The sequence below is a fragment of the Podarcis gaigeae genome (genome assembly GCF_964106915.1).
Source record: "Podarcis gaigeae genome assembly, chromosome: 10".
NCBI classification, from domain to species: domain Eukaryota; kingdom Metazoa; phylum Chordata; class Lepidosauria; order Squamata; family Lacertidae; genus Podarcis; species Podarcis gaigeae.
The window spans coordinates 27,627,157-27,642,981 of NC_139686.1; the positions used below are offsets into that span (position 1 = coordinate 27,627,157).

Here is a 15,825-nt window from a genome sequence, read left to right on the forward strand (position 1 = left end):
TGTTTATTGTCAGACGCTCTATCTATCTGTCTGTCTGTTTGTTTGCTTACTTATTTGCTTACTTACTATACCGCCCTTCATCAGAGGATCGCTTTTATTGTTAGAATAGAATAAAGCAGGGAGGGCAGAAGGCAGCTCGGAATCTATTTGTAGATCTTGTGGGTGATTTGCAGTAGATTGGCAAAAGCTTTCGGATTCTCAGTGGGAAAGTAAAACTTCTATACAACCCAGTACTGTGCTGCTGCTGTATGGCAGTGCTCGCTGACACTAGGACGGAGGACTTTTTTCCTACCACCATTACATTACTGCATAAAGTATCCTCAGATCTAAAGGCAAGCTACAGTGTTTCTCTATGAACTTTTCTCTGAAAATCCATAGAGTTACCCATGAAGTTCAAAGTTTTAGGTCGATAATTTGTGAAAACTAAGTAGTGACACCTGCTCTGTGCCCCCTACACTCATGTTTCACTGTGTGGCCATTTTTGCTACACAAAGTTTGCCCATAGAAAACAATTCAAAACTGCATTAAAAAAAAACATGGTGATGTCTTTGCTTGATTCCTTGTTTATTTGGAGGTGTGAAGAAGGTTCAAAATAAGTTATATGGGGGACGGGGTGGGCAGGTGTGGAGGACTCCCTGGTCCTGAATGGGGTAACTGTGCCCCTGTGTGGCCAGGTGCGCAGCTTGGGAGTCATTTTGGACTCGCAGCTGCCCATGCAGGCGCAGGTCAGTTCTGTGTCCAGGGCAGCTGTCTACCAGCTCCATCTGGTACGCAGGCTGAAACCCTACCTGCCCACGGACTGTCTCGCCAGAGTGGTGCATGCTCTGGTTATCTCCTGCTTGGACTACTGCAATGCACTCTACATAGGGTTACCTTTGAAGGTGACCCAGAAACTACAACTAATTCAGAATGCAGAAGCGAGACTGATGACTGGGAGTGGCTGCCAAGACCATATAACACCAGTCCTGAAAGACCTACATTGGCTCCCAGTACGTTTCCAAGTACAATTCAAAACCCTAAACGGCCTCAGTATACCCGAAGGAGTGTCTCCACCCCCATTGTTCTGCTGAAGTCCAATGCCAAGCTTTATGAATCACCCTCCCCATTCCATAGCTGAGCAAAGACAGACACTACTTTTGTTGGTGGGCTTGGAAAACACTTTTTTCCTTTTAAAGTTCATCACAATAATACAACCGTACAAAACTTATATGCAATATACTACACCATTACAACAGCTGATCCATTTGATCATGACATATATCTTAAAATAAGTTAATAAAAATACTGTTCTGAAAAAATGAACATATAAAAAAGAAACTGCAACTTTCCCAGTCTGCCACAGGACCACTAAGTTCTGTGCAAATAATCTGAATGTGACCTAGGCACTGACAGCAGAGTAATGGGGTGTTGAGCTACTCAAGTGTATTCTAGCCTGGCAAACAGCAAGGCCATAGTCTCTGTGGAGCAGTAGCAAAGCCCATCCTCTCTGAAGAATTTCTTGCAAAAGCACTGATTTTGGTAAACTCTGGCTTTGGCTGGTGAAGCAATACTTTTGCAATCTCCAGCCCTAACTGCTGACACATTTGTATTAATTTGAGCCTTGGCCATGCTGAATCTGTGTTCTGGATTGAGAGAGCTGTACTGATTACACTTAGGAAACAGCAGCAAAACCTGGAAGAAGATGATTGAGGGAGGTATTCAACTAAGCCTTAGACCCATTACAACAGACCCACTGAAATGAATAAACATGACAGTGAAATAGACTACCTTGGAAGGCGGTGGACTCTCATCCATTGGATGTTTTGAAAAAGAGGTCGGATGGCCATCTGTCAGGGATTCTTTAGCTGCGATTCCTACACTGCAGTAGGTTGGACTAGATGACTTTGGGGGCCCCTTCCAACTCGACAATGATTTTAAGTCAATTAATTTCAATGAGTCTACTCTGAGTCAAGCTTAGTTGACTACCAATCTGAGTACCTTGTTAAGGATGATGAATGTAACACTGAGAGGAATGGCGGTAGCTTGATAGTGGCACACTCTCAAGCAAGAAAGTTCTGCAAATTTCTGGTGTGGCCTCAGGTTGAACTGAACAAAGGTGATCCCCTCTCTTGGTACTGCATCTGTCTTTCACCCCAAGACACACAGAGAAAAGGGTGACAGAAAATGACCCCTTCTAAAGCATTTTTTAAAAAGAAAACCACCAGTTAAAGGCAACACATATACTGTCAATAGGTTCTTTGGAGTAATTACAGGAGAGAATAAGGCTGTATATACTGAGTCTGCACTATCTTTTAGATAAGGAATTCAGATCTCCCAGTATGATAGATTTGTATGATCCTCACATGCACCAACTTAGCCAGAGGCCCCTAGGTGCAAAAGACCTAGAAAAATATTAGACATAGTTTTTAGCACTACATGTGCCAATGGGAGCTTGTTCCCCTTCTCCTCTAATGCAGCCTGGTGAAGCATTTTGCCAGTGTTTACTTTCAGTTTTGCAGAATCCTGGCTCATTATGAATGAACTAGATATCCTGGTTTAGAACAATTTATTGTCAGTTTCAAAACAAGCCAACTTCAAACCACAGGCCAAGAAGCCAGCTTCTTTATCCAGAGTTTGTTTTAAACCAGGATCTCTGGTTTTAAAGAGTCACCGAAGAGACAGAATAAAAAAAGTGATGCCTTTGGGCCCAGAGATTGTCTGCATGCAAAACATGTGCAGCTGCTGTGCCACAGGTCCTTCCCTTCCATGTGCCCTAACCCTGTAACTTCATCCTGCCGAGTTCTAAATTTGCAGCAGCCTTTTGGTTAGGCATGGGGCCCCTTTTCATTTTAATTCTCCAGACCAAATGGTAGGCGAGAAATGAGGTTTAAGTATTTATAAATAAAGCAAGAGGGCTAAAGTGTATCCCTTGCAAAGAGCATCAGTTGCTGGAAAGGTGTCTCCCCAGGAAGCACAAGTGCCGTGACCGTGGCAGGAAGAAGGCTATTCTGTCCATCTGCTAAAGAGCAAGGGAATATAGATAAGAGACGGACTCTTTCCAGCTTGGTCTGCTGGAAGTGTGTAGGGGTGCAATAAAGTGCAGATAGTTTTCCTACCTACTCTTACATTTTTTAAAAAAACAGGATATTACAAATACAATCACAATAGAAAATAAAAATTCATCACAACTGAACTGAATTAAGGGAGCTTTCTAACTGGGTGTAGTGCAAACAGGAGAGATATTTTGTTAAGAGTGCAGGGATTCTCCTTCCTTTCAAGGGCAAGCTGACACACAAGAATGCCAGTTCTGCAGAACAAGTTGATGACTGTGGCAGCAGTGCATTTTGTCAAACATGGAACAAAGGGATCCAGGTCTAGCTGCTCATCCTTAGCAGAGTCTTGAGACATCTCCCTTCTCTCCTGGATACAATAATATCTCCCTGCATTAGACATTAGCAGCATTCCTTTAGCCAATACTACCGAACTGATTGTAAAGTCATGCATGTACAAAATCTGCAAGGATATGCAAGGACAAAACAACACATAGCATCCATAACCAACAACTTCTGCTGTTGACCACCACAAAACATGCAGTCAGGAATAACATTTCGTGGCAAGTCATCTGTGCCATCCCTTTTTCTCCCTTGCGACAAGCTAGAGACTGGCCCCTACAGCAGAAATGCAACACCATCAGCAGGCTATAACAGTGAACAGGAGCGACAGGATGCCTCAGCATTACCCAGTTTCAGCCCTCACTTATCCTGTAAAGGACTCTGATCTTCATAAATTACAACAGATCTACACAAGTCTTTGGCAATTCATGGTCCCCCATGAAGGAATGGGCAGGAATCCAAGTCAAGTATACGCAGTGGAAGCTGGAGCCCCAGGAGAGGTCTATGTCATGGTACCGTGACCACAATCCTTGTGGTTTTTGAAGCAGTCTAAGGAAGGCTAAAGTTCATCTTTGGTGCTTATGAGATGCTGCAGCTGGTGGTTTGGTATCATGTGATCTTCCAACAGCGGGTCATGTGACTGTGTACTGCCAGTTTCCCGCTCATCTGGGGAGTCCACAGCAGTGTAGTCTTCAAGCAGTCCTGCTTCTACTCCATGACGACTAAGCCTCTCATTACCCATGAGCCCTTGCATTCTCATGTATCCCTGCTGGCAGAAGGGAGGCAATTTCTGACGTGTGAGGGCGAACAGGAAGCAGGATTCTAAACAAAAGGGGGGAAATGTTCCACATTAACATCATTAACATCCTAATGAGTGTTACCAACCTTATGAACTATTCAATTAAAAAAATCCAGCCTGAACCTACAAATCAAAGAGATTGGTACAGTGGTGCCTCGCAAGACGAAATGAATCCGTTCCGTGAGGCTCTTCGTATAGCGGTTTTTTCGTCTTGCGAAGCAAGCCCATTGACAGCTTAGCGGATTAGCGCTACAGCTGTCAAGCGGCTTCCAGCGATCAGCTGTTAAGCGGCTTATCAGCGGAACAGCTGATAAGCGGCTTAGTGGCTTAAGAAAAGGGCGAAAAAAGCGAAAAAAAACCGCGGGGGGATGCAAGATTTTTTTCGTCTTGCGAAGCAACCCCATAGGGGAATTCGTTTTGCGAAGTGCCTCCAAAACGGAAAACCCTTTTGTCTAGCGGGTTTTTCGTCTTGCGAGGCGTTCGTCTTGCGGGGCACCACTGTAATATGAATATTTTCCACCAACACTGATTAAATTTCTCTATTTACCTTACAAGTTGGGGTAGGGGGAGTAGGTGGTTACTTGTATGTAACTCACTTCCTAAGCAGAAAACACTAGAGGCTAAATGGCTTAGGGGAAGGAGCTGTAGCTCAGTGGTAAGAGAAGACACCAGATTCAAACCCTGATATTTCCTTAGTTGTTAACTGGCTCCCCTCCACCATCTTCTTTCCCCCCCCTCACCCCAATACACAGTGGTTTCCAGTCAACCAGTCTGCAGGTTACCTGCATAGAATCTGCGCAGGTCAGTTTCCAAGCAATTCTCCAAGAACCGTCTCAGCGGGAGGATGTGGGCATTTGGAGCGGTCCAGTCTGTCAGAAAGTCCTCCACAATGTGATGGATGGCGTCTGGGCGGGGCAAGGGCCAGTCTGGTGGGCAGAGCCTCATTTCACGCTCTGTTGGGAGAGTCGTTGGGAGCGCCAAACATAAAAGTACATTCAGGATAAAGAATCAAGGGCGAGTAGGCAGGACAGGAGGAATGGAGAAAGTTAACAAAAGAGGAAGGAAGCAATGGAAGCATCACTTGAAAAAGGCAGCAGAAAAGAACTGAAGGAGATGGGGCCGGGTGGGCAGACATGGTGGTCCAGATGTTTCCCAAGCCTGACTCAAGGTTTCTAACATTCCCCCCCAAAATTGTTAGAGAGGCACAACAATGAAAAGCAGGAATGCTTGCAGGAAGAACTGAAAACCCACTTTGCTTACCGGTAGGGAGGCGTTTGTAGTAATAAATGACAGGGTGCAGGAAATTGGACTGCCAAGCATGGCGTGCTTCACCCACAGCGCGGTTGTAATAGAAGACGTCCTTGTCAGCCCCAGAAAAATTCTTCCCATACTCCATCACAATGACAAAAAGCCCATTCTGAACTTTTTTCCCCGTGCGCCATTCCAGGTCTTGCAGGACCCCAACCGGATACTCCTCCAGGTACTCAAATTCTGTGGCATTCCTAGGCACAACCAGAACAAATAGTCTTGGACTCACTTAGCAGAACGTGCATGTGCTGGTGGGCTCAGAGGACTAGATAAGTCTGCACTCTCCCACCCAGGAATACTGGCTTCACAGCTTGCTGGGGGTCCTAGACCTCGCTTTACTCTTAGCAATGGCTACTAGGCAATGACTACTATACTCCACCTCCATGGCCAAAGGCTTAAGGCTTCTGGATCCCAGTTGATGGAAACCACAGGATGGGAGAGCGGTCTTGTGCTCGAATGCTCCTTATGGTTTCCCCACAAGAATCTGGTTGGCCACTGGGGGAATAGGATGCTGGTCCAGACTGACCACTGGTCTGATCCAGGATGTTCTGCTTGTGTTCTTATTCTAGGATTGTCTAGAAGGCTGGTACTCTGTGCCCTCTGCTGGAAGAGATATCTGAATAATTTCATTCACGCCTTAGTGACCATGTGAGGCTGCCCATGCAAAAGAGTTGTAGCTCAGTGGCAGAGTATATGAAATCTCAAGATAAGGCTGGCAGTCAGGGCAGGCAGTACAGAGCAGACAAGACAGTCTGATTCAAGGCCACAGTATAAGATTGCTTGAAAAACTGCAGCTGCTACCATCCTATTTGTGTTGGGTAGGAGTTGGCATAGTCAGATTACACCTGCTCTGAAACACCTACTGGGCCCAATTCCAGGAGCTGGTTTAGTCCTATGCTAACTTGGTCCCTGGTACCGCAAGGACCTGCCTATTCCAAATGAACTATCCTGAAATGCTGGGATGGGAAACCCCTGGTTCTCCAGATGTTGCTGAATCACAGCTCCCATCTTCCACTGACTATGCTGGCTGGGCTTGATGGGAGCTGGAGTTCAAGAGCCTCTGGAAGGCATCAAATTGGCTGCTGCTGGGTTAACAACAGCCAAGGCAGCCCTGCTTCAGGTCCCATCCATCACACCCAGAGGTCAGACCGGCCCCCACAAGAAGGATGGGCCTTCTTGACTGCTGTGCCAGAGCTTTCGAACACTATTTCATGGGATGTGAGTTTGGCTCCCTCCCTCCTGGATTCCCGGAATGTCTTGAGGCTGCAAAGCAAGGAATGGAAGAGGGAATGGAATTGTGCTGCTAGGATATATTTCTAGGGGCCACAGGAAGGAAACGAAGGGAGCGCTACTCACTCACTCTTTTAGCAGAATGACATCCGCTAGCACACTGAACATCTGATAGAGCCCAGATGCCTCATTCACTCGCTTGACAATGGCATTCGTTAGCTGCATAATGGGATAGAGGGAGGATGGCCAGGGGACTCCGTGGTGACGGACGTCTAATAAGCGATGAACTACGCGAGCTGCGAGAGGTGGGTAGGGAAAGAGAGAGAGAGAGAGAGATTACTTTAAAATGTACTTACAAGCTAAGGAGAAAGGACATAAAATGCTGGTTTCTCTTCATTCACTATTGTAAGTGGTAACATAATTTTAACTGGAACCAGGGGTGGGGAGTCTGCCCCCCCCCAGATGATGTTGGACCACAACTCCCATCCTCACTGACCATAGGTCAACATCTGGAGGGCCAAAGGTTTCTCAACTGATATAAAGAGGTAAAGGCCTCTCATCTTGTAATGATCTTCATGCAATGTCCTCTACTGCTCCAGGGGCAGGTGAGAACTGTTAACAGTGGAACACGGACTGCTTTGGTAGGTGGTGGATTCTCATTTGCTGGAGGTCTGTAAGCAGAGATCAGTTCTCAGGGATGCTGCAGTTGTAAGATTCCTGCACTGTGCAGGGGGTTGAATTAAAGGACTTCCAAGGTCCCTTCCAACTCTAAAATTATTTTTTAAAAAATATATATACAGTATGTCTATCTATCTATCATCTATCTATCTATCTATCTATCATCTGTCTGTCTGTCTGTCTGTCTGTCTATCCATCTATAATTAAATTTCCACATAAACTCCACATAAAGTTGCAATACATAATGAATTTTCCCACCTCTAAAATTCTATGGTGCTATGTTATTTCCCTTTATTTATAGTAGCATTTCTGTTGTTAGTACACTTTGGAAACAACAACAGTCTGCATCTATACTGGTATTGTTTTTAAGGTGTTTTCGTTGTTTTATTGCTTGTGTGTTTGCTGACCTGGCCTTCTTTGGGAGGAAGGGCGGAATGTTAATTTTCATAATAAATACAATAACAAGTGTTGCGTTGTTCAATTCAGTTACCAAAACTAATAATAATAAAAAGAAGAGAAACACCCCATACCAGAGCAGCTTCAGTGCTGGGCTGGCTGGCTGACGTTGGCTTTCTCCACAACCCACTCCTGTCTCCAAGCTCACCTGTGTATCGGAAGCCGTGAATGAAGCCTCCAGCAGATTTCCTGAAGTCAACTGAGTGGCTTGCGGTTCCCAGAACAAAAAGGCCCCGGGTGGCTTTGGCTTCGTAGCTGTGCTTGATCAGAGGATACTTCTTCTTGCTGCCTTTGCCTTGTATCAGCCCCACAGACCTGTGTGGGGTGGGGAAAGGGCAAATGGAAACAGTCGAGGCTGAGACAGAGCAAGGTTATGGGTGCGTCTGAAACAATCTCAGCCAGAGTCCAAACCAGAACTTTTCAGCCATGCCCCCTGCCCAGCCCCCACACCCCCTGGTCACATGCATCCTCCCTGTCACTTTGGGCCCAGGCCTATCTCACTTGTTGAATATGGAGAAGTCAAATTTCCAGCCAAGGCAGCCAATGGCGCGGTCATAAGGTGCTCGAGTGGCAAAGTTGTCCAGCTCGTCCTGAGGGAGGAGGATGGACTCTGCTTCGCTGCTGTTGCTGTTCTCCAGGTAGAAGCGGAGGGTGATGTGCAGCTTTCCTTTCTTATCCTTGACGAGAACCAAGTCTTCCAAGTCACCTTCCAGAAGCCCGTCCAGGGACTTCAGCTGATATGTGTCCAGGAGGCCGTTGTTAATGGCTCTAAGGAAGGGAACGTTTATTGGTTACATAAATTTAAAAATGGCTCCACGTTCAGAGAATTTCCAAGTGGAGTACAGTGGTACCTTGGGTTAAGTACTTAATTCGTTCCAGAGGTCCGTTCTTAACCTGAAACTGTTCTTAACCTGAAGCACCACTTTAGCTGATGGGGCCTCCTGCTGCCGCCACACTGCCGGAGCACGATTTCTGTTCTCATCCTGAAGCAAAGTTCTTAACCCGAGGTATTTTTTCTGGGTTAGCAGAGTCTGTAACCTGAAGCATATTTAACCCGAAGCGTATGTAACCCAAGGTACCACTGTACAGATAACGGGAGCTGAGAATCCAAGAATCGTAGGGTCACAAGACAGATGTGATTTAGCGCTCTGCATGTCAACTGTGGAAATACCATTGCCAGCCGGCGCAGAGAAGCTGGTATAAGGCACACCTTCTATGTAGTCATGTTCTGTATTGGTTTTAATAATGCTGGGGAGGAGGAAGACCAAAATTTGTTTGACAGCATTTATTGTGTGTTCTTTTGAGAACACAATGGAAAGGCAGTTAAGAAATGTAAGAGAACAGTGACTTGTAAAAGACCCGAGGATAAACAGTGAGGATAAACACATAATTGATTTTTACTATTGTTTTCAACCTTTTTTTTTTTGGGGGGGGGGGTAGTCACTTTTAGTTCACATTTCAGAAAGTAGCCCATCTGTTCTAGACTACAACTCCCATCAGCCTTAGCCAGCACTGTGGTGACTAGGGCTGAAGGGAACTGTAGTCCAGAACAGCTGGAGAGCACCAGGTTAGGAAAGGCTGGCTGGCTTTGGGAGAGACCTGGGAGCCAGCATTAAGGGGCCTAGCATGCTGGGCATTGCCCATGCCTCTCTTAAATGATGTTAAATGATGCTTTCCCCACAGCTTTTAGGGCACCCTGGATGTTTAGTTGTCACTTCTCATTGACAAAAGGTTCTTACCTCAAATCTCCAACATAGTGAGTGGCCCAGGAAAGGCGAACACGAGAGCGGCCCACCATGTGCACGAAATTGGTGACGCCCAAAATGTTCTCCGCTGTCTCAAAGGCAGAGTTTCCTCGGCCCAAGATCAGTACAGATTGGCCAACAAAGTCTTCTGGATCGATGGACACAGACTCATAGCCTTCAACGTATTCTGAACCGGGAAAGTTCACTTTGTTAGGAACCCACGTTCCTGTAGCTACCAATAGGACACTGAAACATACAGTAAGGATTTCGATCAGGCTTGCTGAAGGCATAGTCAATCCAGAAGATCTGTTCCAATTTCCAAAGCTATCACAGACTAGACAGCAGGGCTGGGGAAGCTGTGGCCCTCCATATGTCATTGGACTCCAAATCCCATCATTGCTGACACTGGCCATGTCATCTGGGGCTGATGGGAGTTGGAGTCCAAGAAGATCTGGAGGGTTGTAGGTTCTATAGGAAATTACACTTTCACAATCAGGCCCAATCGGAGCTGTGCCATGTGAACATTTTCCTCCTCTAAGTAGGTTTTCTTCATGACTCACCTGCATTTATAAAACTGAGCATTCTGGTCAGTTAGGATGAAGAAATGGCCATTCCATGCCTTAATGTCCTTTTCCAGCATCACACGGGTGATGGACGTGTTGTAACGCACCTGGAGGTCCAGCATGGAAGCAAAGTCCCCCAGGTAACGCACCATGGCATCAGCGTCTGGGAAAAAGTCCTTCGAGTAGTGTCGAAAGAGCAGCCGTCGGTTGTGGCTGAGTAGCGAGTTCCAGTCATGGCGAAGGTTGAACTCACTGTTGGATTTGCCAGTGTAACGCTTGTTGACGCTAATAAGCTTCCGGTGGCGTGGATACAGGGCAAAGAAGCTCCCGGGCGCATGGCTGCGTTCAAAGACCACATAGTCTCGGCCTGCATGTTGGAGGAAATATGCCATCTGCAAGCCTGCGGGGCCAGCCCCAATGACACAGTAGTCATGGTATAGGGCATCAGTAGCCCTGCAGGAGGCCAAACTGAAGGCAAAGATTAACAGAAGTTCTTGCACACACTTTGAAGGAGATGGCATCATACTAGTGGCCAACAGGATGAAATTCTAAGAGCTGAAAAGACTCAAGTTAAAATAAGTTCAATGAGAACTCCTAAGGGTGCTTAATTATTTGGAACTAGGATGATATACATCATAGGCTCAGCTTTGTGTCTTGTCTCCTCTCCAAGGTGCTGCAGTCCAGACCACAAAGTGAGATATGCAAGTAGCAGTCACATCAGTATCTTCTGCTGAGGAACCATATTCCAGCCACAGACAGGAGCTACAAGGCTGAGGAGATAGGCAAGTGTCTTATTTGAAAATCATTTCTGCTCCATGCCACTGCAAATCACACTGCCCTGAAAGCTCACACTTCCAAAGCAAAGTTTCACCCTTCTAGACCTGTTTTGTCAGGTCTTTGCTCACCAAATAGTTGTGTGCTGTGAGTGATTGTGTTAGATATGCTATTGTTTGACTCCAACCCCCATTAGCTTCATCCTATATGGCCAATGCTCAGGGATGATAGGCGTTGTAACTGTGGCAACATCTAGAGGGACACAGGTTTCCCACCCCTCTTCTATAGGATATATCAAGACAGGAGGGGATGGTGACAAAGCCTGAGAACCACCCACAAAAGGCCACTATACGTGTTACAAAATGAGCTTGCATACTCCGATACACCTCACATATGGTATCACATGTGTAATGCTACACATATGGCCTACAGAGGCCCCTATGGAATATATTGTTACCATATCAATCAGCTTTATTCCCCATCTCCATCCACTGTCATATACATCAATCATTCCATCAGGCTGCAAGAGAGGGAGAGAGATGGGACCGCAGGGTCTCTCCCTGGACTAGGCTGAAAGACAAGCAGTTTTTGGCTCCTCTCCACATTTTTCCATTTCTGCTTTTCGCTACAAAATCTCTGTAACTACCAGTGAGTGCATTCCTCTTTTTAAGTGCTGCCCTTTGCCACCATGTCCTTAGTTCCCATGACAAGGAGTTCTTTCTTTTTTTCATTTTGGTACTGCCAAATGTAGAGATAGAATGGTATGTTCTCTTGTCACCATGTGTATTTTACAAGCCCATAGCTTCACTTGTTTTGGGATAATGCTGCACGTGACCCTGGATAAAATGACCATTTACTAAGTTATTGCAGTATATGGTTCGTCAACCAATTATCTGTGGGAATAATTTTCAGCAGGATGATACACAGAGTGGCGAGATGAAAACGATGAGTGTTCCTGCTACTTTTAATGAGTTGTGTGGTCCAAACATGGGGAACTGTTTTCCCTCCAGATGTTGCTGAACTACATGTTGTTGGCCAAGTTTTGTTGTTGTTATGTTGTTGGCCAAGTTTGAGGAGGTTGATGGGAGTTGCAGTTCAGCAACATCTGGTGGGCCAAAGGTTCCCCCACCCAGACACAGATGTTGAAATTTGAGCTTACGAAATTGTTCATACAAAACTTGCTTTACATAACAGACAAGAGAACTCATCCTGATTCCATACGGGCTCAGTTCCATCTACTCTGAGCAGCAGTAACTGCTGGATGGCATTGAACTGGAGATCTTCCATCCTACCACTGAGTGCTTCGTAAATCTGTATTTGTCATATAAATACCATTCTGAGTCTCGGAGGCTAACTTTTAAGAAGTGTGCGTACGTACGAATGACAGTGCTTGAACAGAAAGCAAAAAAGAGCCATTTTCAATGGAACTTACGTTCGGCTTTTGCATTCACGTTGCAGATGCAGGAATGTTCATGCAACACCCTGGAACAGATATGAAGGAAGGAGGAAAGCAACAACATAATCCTTCTGCTGAAGAAGCGAACACATCACCCCTGGAAAACAGGAACAACCCTTACCCTGCTTGTGGAGCTCACTGCACTGCTTATTTCCCCTCAGGGAGAAAAGAAGCTAGCCAAGGAGGATTGGATATAAGCCTAAATGCTAGGCCAATGGTTAAGGGACATGCACATGTTACTGGGTTCCTGCTCCTCTCAGTCCTAGTCAGCACAGTCCATGGTCAGTGGCCTAAACCTGGTGGAACTCATCATTTAGCAGCGACATGATCCAACCTCATGGAAATGGGGCTGAAGCTTTTCCTCCCCCAGTAACCTGGCGCGCCTCCTAGAGGACGGCAAAGGGAATAGCACCAAGGGACCATTTCCCTCCGCCCAATGGGATGCGGGGCGAGGCTTAGCGGCGTGCCTGGTGCGTGACGTGCTGACGTACCTGGAGCGTCCGGCCGAAAGGAGGAGGCGATCAGGTAGGTCTCAGTCTCGTGCGGCTGCCCCGCAGCGGCGCGCGGCGGACCCTCGTCATAAGAGTGCGTGCTGCTCTAGTCCTCCGAGTAAGGGCCGGGCCTTAAAGGATCGCAGCGAGACGCTGTGCCAGAGCGGCACCCCTCCTTGTTCTCCTCTTGTTCTCCTCCTTACCCAGTCAAACCCGCTCGCTCGTGGCGCCCAATCCGGGCGGATGTGCCACGTGACTCCGGCGCCTCTCGAAGCGTGCGACGAAGCTTTCCGCGCCGCCTTCATTGAGGCGCCGCTAGAGCGATTTCTGGATCACGTGCTGCGAGGGCGAAGCCGAATGGCGTCGCTTTTAAAGGGGCAGACGCCAAAATATCAAATGCGCTCCCCTCCCGCCACAAAAAACTCCCAAAACGACGGAAGAAGCCCGTGGCACCCAAGATACGAAAATATGTTCCTTTTAGCCCTTAATATTAAGCTCACGGTGCAGTCGTGGCACCCTAAAAGACTGACACATGTATTTTGCTGCAAGACTTAATACATCATCTCCTTTGGAGTGCTATACACCTACTTAAGTAGGGGCCTTTCTTCCAGGTGTGTGTCTAGGTCTAGGATTCCAGCCTTTGCTATTTGGTCATTCACATTCTTTATAATTTAGTTCCTGGCAGTATCCTTTTAGAATCTAGAACTGACTTGTTTCTATTGTTTAGGTGCTTTACATTTTACATCTATCCTCTCTCCCAGTATGTGAGGGTAGTGGTCAGAACTGACCTCAAAATTGTATTGCCAAACCATGGATTTAGGAAAAAAGAAAACAATGTAAACCATGAAGCCAAAATGCCGTGAATTAAAATAGGTCCAGATGCAGAAAGCCTGTTTGTGGCCGTTTCTTCTATTCAAAACTCCATGTCATGTCATTCATCTGATAGAGTCTGGTCCACAGCTACTCCCTTCTCTGGCAATAAAATGCTATGCTGCTTCTTTCCATCCCCATAGCCTCGCTATGGCATTGCCATTGTTTTCATGTCCCAACTTCTTCACCATACCAACTCTTACGAGCCCATTCCCCAACCTGAGCTGAGAGAGCAATTCAGTGTGGGAAACATGCTGGAAACCCCATTCATGCACCCAATCTGTATTTAGTATAGGTGACGGAGGCAGAATCCTATTCTCAGTTGAATCTCTTAATATGGAGATAACGTCAATGTGAAAGCCCAAGGATGCAATTAAACCCCAGAAACCTGAGCAATTGGCTGCTGCCATTTTCATTCTTACTTTCCCAAGTAGGAAGTTCAGGCCATTCTGTTGTGAGTTGTTGCTCTCAGTGCGATTTTGTGCAGGTTTAGTGTGGCTTACTACAAGGTAAGTATGCACAGCGTTGCAGTCTTTGGGTCACTAGGCAGTAAACAAAAAACTTCCCTTGCTGCTAAAGCAGCAAATGCTGCACCCACCAGTGGTGCATTGCTTCAGTGCTGTGAATTGCTAAAAAGGCAGAGTAATTACATTTGATTGGCAGGTGAAATGACTGGCTGTTTATTACTTGGGATGCGTTTTGGGGATCCAAGATGCTAATCAGCTAGGATCTGCGGCAGCAGGTAGCTAACCTCTTGACAATAAAAGAACACCCAGTTCTTTCAAGGAAACCTTGGTCTTTACACGTTCACCTCTCTGCAGCAGCTGGAAAGAGATTAAATCCACGTGGGAGCTGTTGGAATATGATTAGAGAAAACCCTGCAGTACCCTCATCTAGCCAGGTCTGTTTGCCAAGGCCATTAATGAGCATCATACAGAGGTTCAAGCAATCACCCCCTTTGGCACTGCAGCACAAACATTCATTCATTTGACAGAGAGCTGGTTCTTGCACATGGCTTCAATTCAAGTTACACTTTAGGCTGTGGAAGATCACAAATGATATCTATTAAATTACTAATGGTTATAACTCTTAATAGTTGCTGCATTTAAAAGGACTTTGAAAATCTACCTGTTCCAAATGACTCTTAATGGATAGAGAGAGTGTGTTATAGTCAGGGAAGATTTGTAGCTCAACGGAAAAGCATGTTTTGTATGAAAAAGGTCCCAGGTTCCAATCCCCAGCCTCTTTAGGGGCTGGGAATGTCTCTTTCCAGAAACCCTGGAGAGCCACTGCCAGTCAATATATAAAATACCGAGCTAGATGGGTGACTCTTCATGGGGTTGCTTTCTATGCAGTGCTGCTGTTTTAATGATAAAATCTCTGGATTTTTTTTATACGGGTTGAATGAATAATTTAATGTGGTTTCTTGCATTTTTGAACTTTAAAAAGTTGTTGGGGTGGGTTTTTTTGCCTTTAATTTGTTCACCAGCTTGGTAAATGAGATAAACAAAATATTATTTTGCATTTCTACCCACATTCTCAAGAGAAGCACAGAGGAAGAGATTATGCCTAATTCATCAACTAGATAGGGCAGAAGTAGCTGCTAGTGGTATAAATTATTTCTTCTTTTGATGAGTCTTTAATGTGAATGCCACTAAAAACAAATAGGTTCTTATGATTTTTGCATTGAAGATCTGAGCCAGTAGTTTTAACATCATTTTCATTAACATTGTTCCAGCTAGCCTGCCATCAAGCTTTGTGCACAATGCTATACTATCCCATTTCTCAACCTTTGTATAGCAGTTAAAAAGATAGTTTTAAAGCTTTGCAACTGAGTGAGAAGAGTTACAAATTACTTGTGCTTGCCTAAGAGCCAATCTACACATAGAGAAGAATCCCATGATACAGCTTTTCCTAGAGCCATGCCATTTAAAGACTGCTTGCTTCTGGAGGTTTCTTTAGCTTGAGTAATTTCCCATTAGCAGTGGGGACTCCCTGCATACGGAAAACAAGGGCAAAGAGAATGATTCCAGCCTAGGTTTCTCTATGGCATGCTAGTTTTCTATATTCTCTCGAATTCCCCC

The 15,825-nt window shown here is 45.7% G+C and overlaps 1 protein-coding gene across 7 annotated transcripts; it reads right to left on the reverse strand.

Annotated features, from left to right (window-relative positions):
* Positions 1-1,134: 1,134 nt before the first annotated feature.
* FOXRED2 (FAD dependent oxidoreductase domain containing 2) lies at positions 1,135-13,475 on the reverse strand. 7 transcript variants are annotated; one of them, XM_083701136.1, is made up of 11 exons: positions 12,872-13,474; positions 12,303-12,406; positions 11,382-11,494; positions 10,148-10,912; positions 9,582-9,833; positions 8,344-8,610; positions 7,991-8,157; positions 6,839-7,004; positions 5,431-5,672; positions 4,953-5,123; positions 1,135-4,193 (listed from the first exon to the last, which is right to left on the reverse strand). In XM_083701136.1, exons 4-11 carry the CDS (start codon positions 10,672-10,674, stop codon positions 3,931-3,933), a joined length of 2,055 nt encoding a protein of 684 aa, XP_083557262.1. In that variant the 5' UTR covers positions 10,675-10,912; positions 11,382-11,494; positions 12,303-12,406; positions 12,872-13,474; the 3' UTR covers positions 1,135-3,930. The 7 variants fall into 7 exon arrangements, with proteins under 7 accessions (XP_083557262.1, XP_083557263.1, XP_083557261.1 ...); XM_083701137.1 differs by having other exon boundaries at positions 12,103-12,406; XM_083701135.1 differs by lacking the exon at positions 12,303-12,406 and having other exon boundaries at positions 11,382-11,444; positions 12,872-13,475.
* Positions 13,476-15,825: the final 2,350 nt, after the last annotated feature.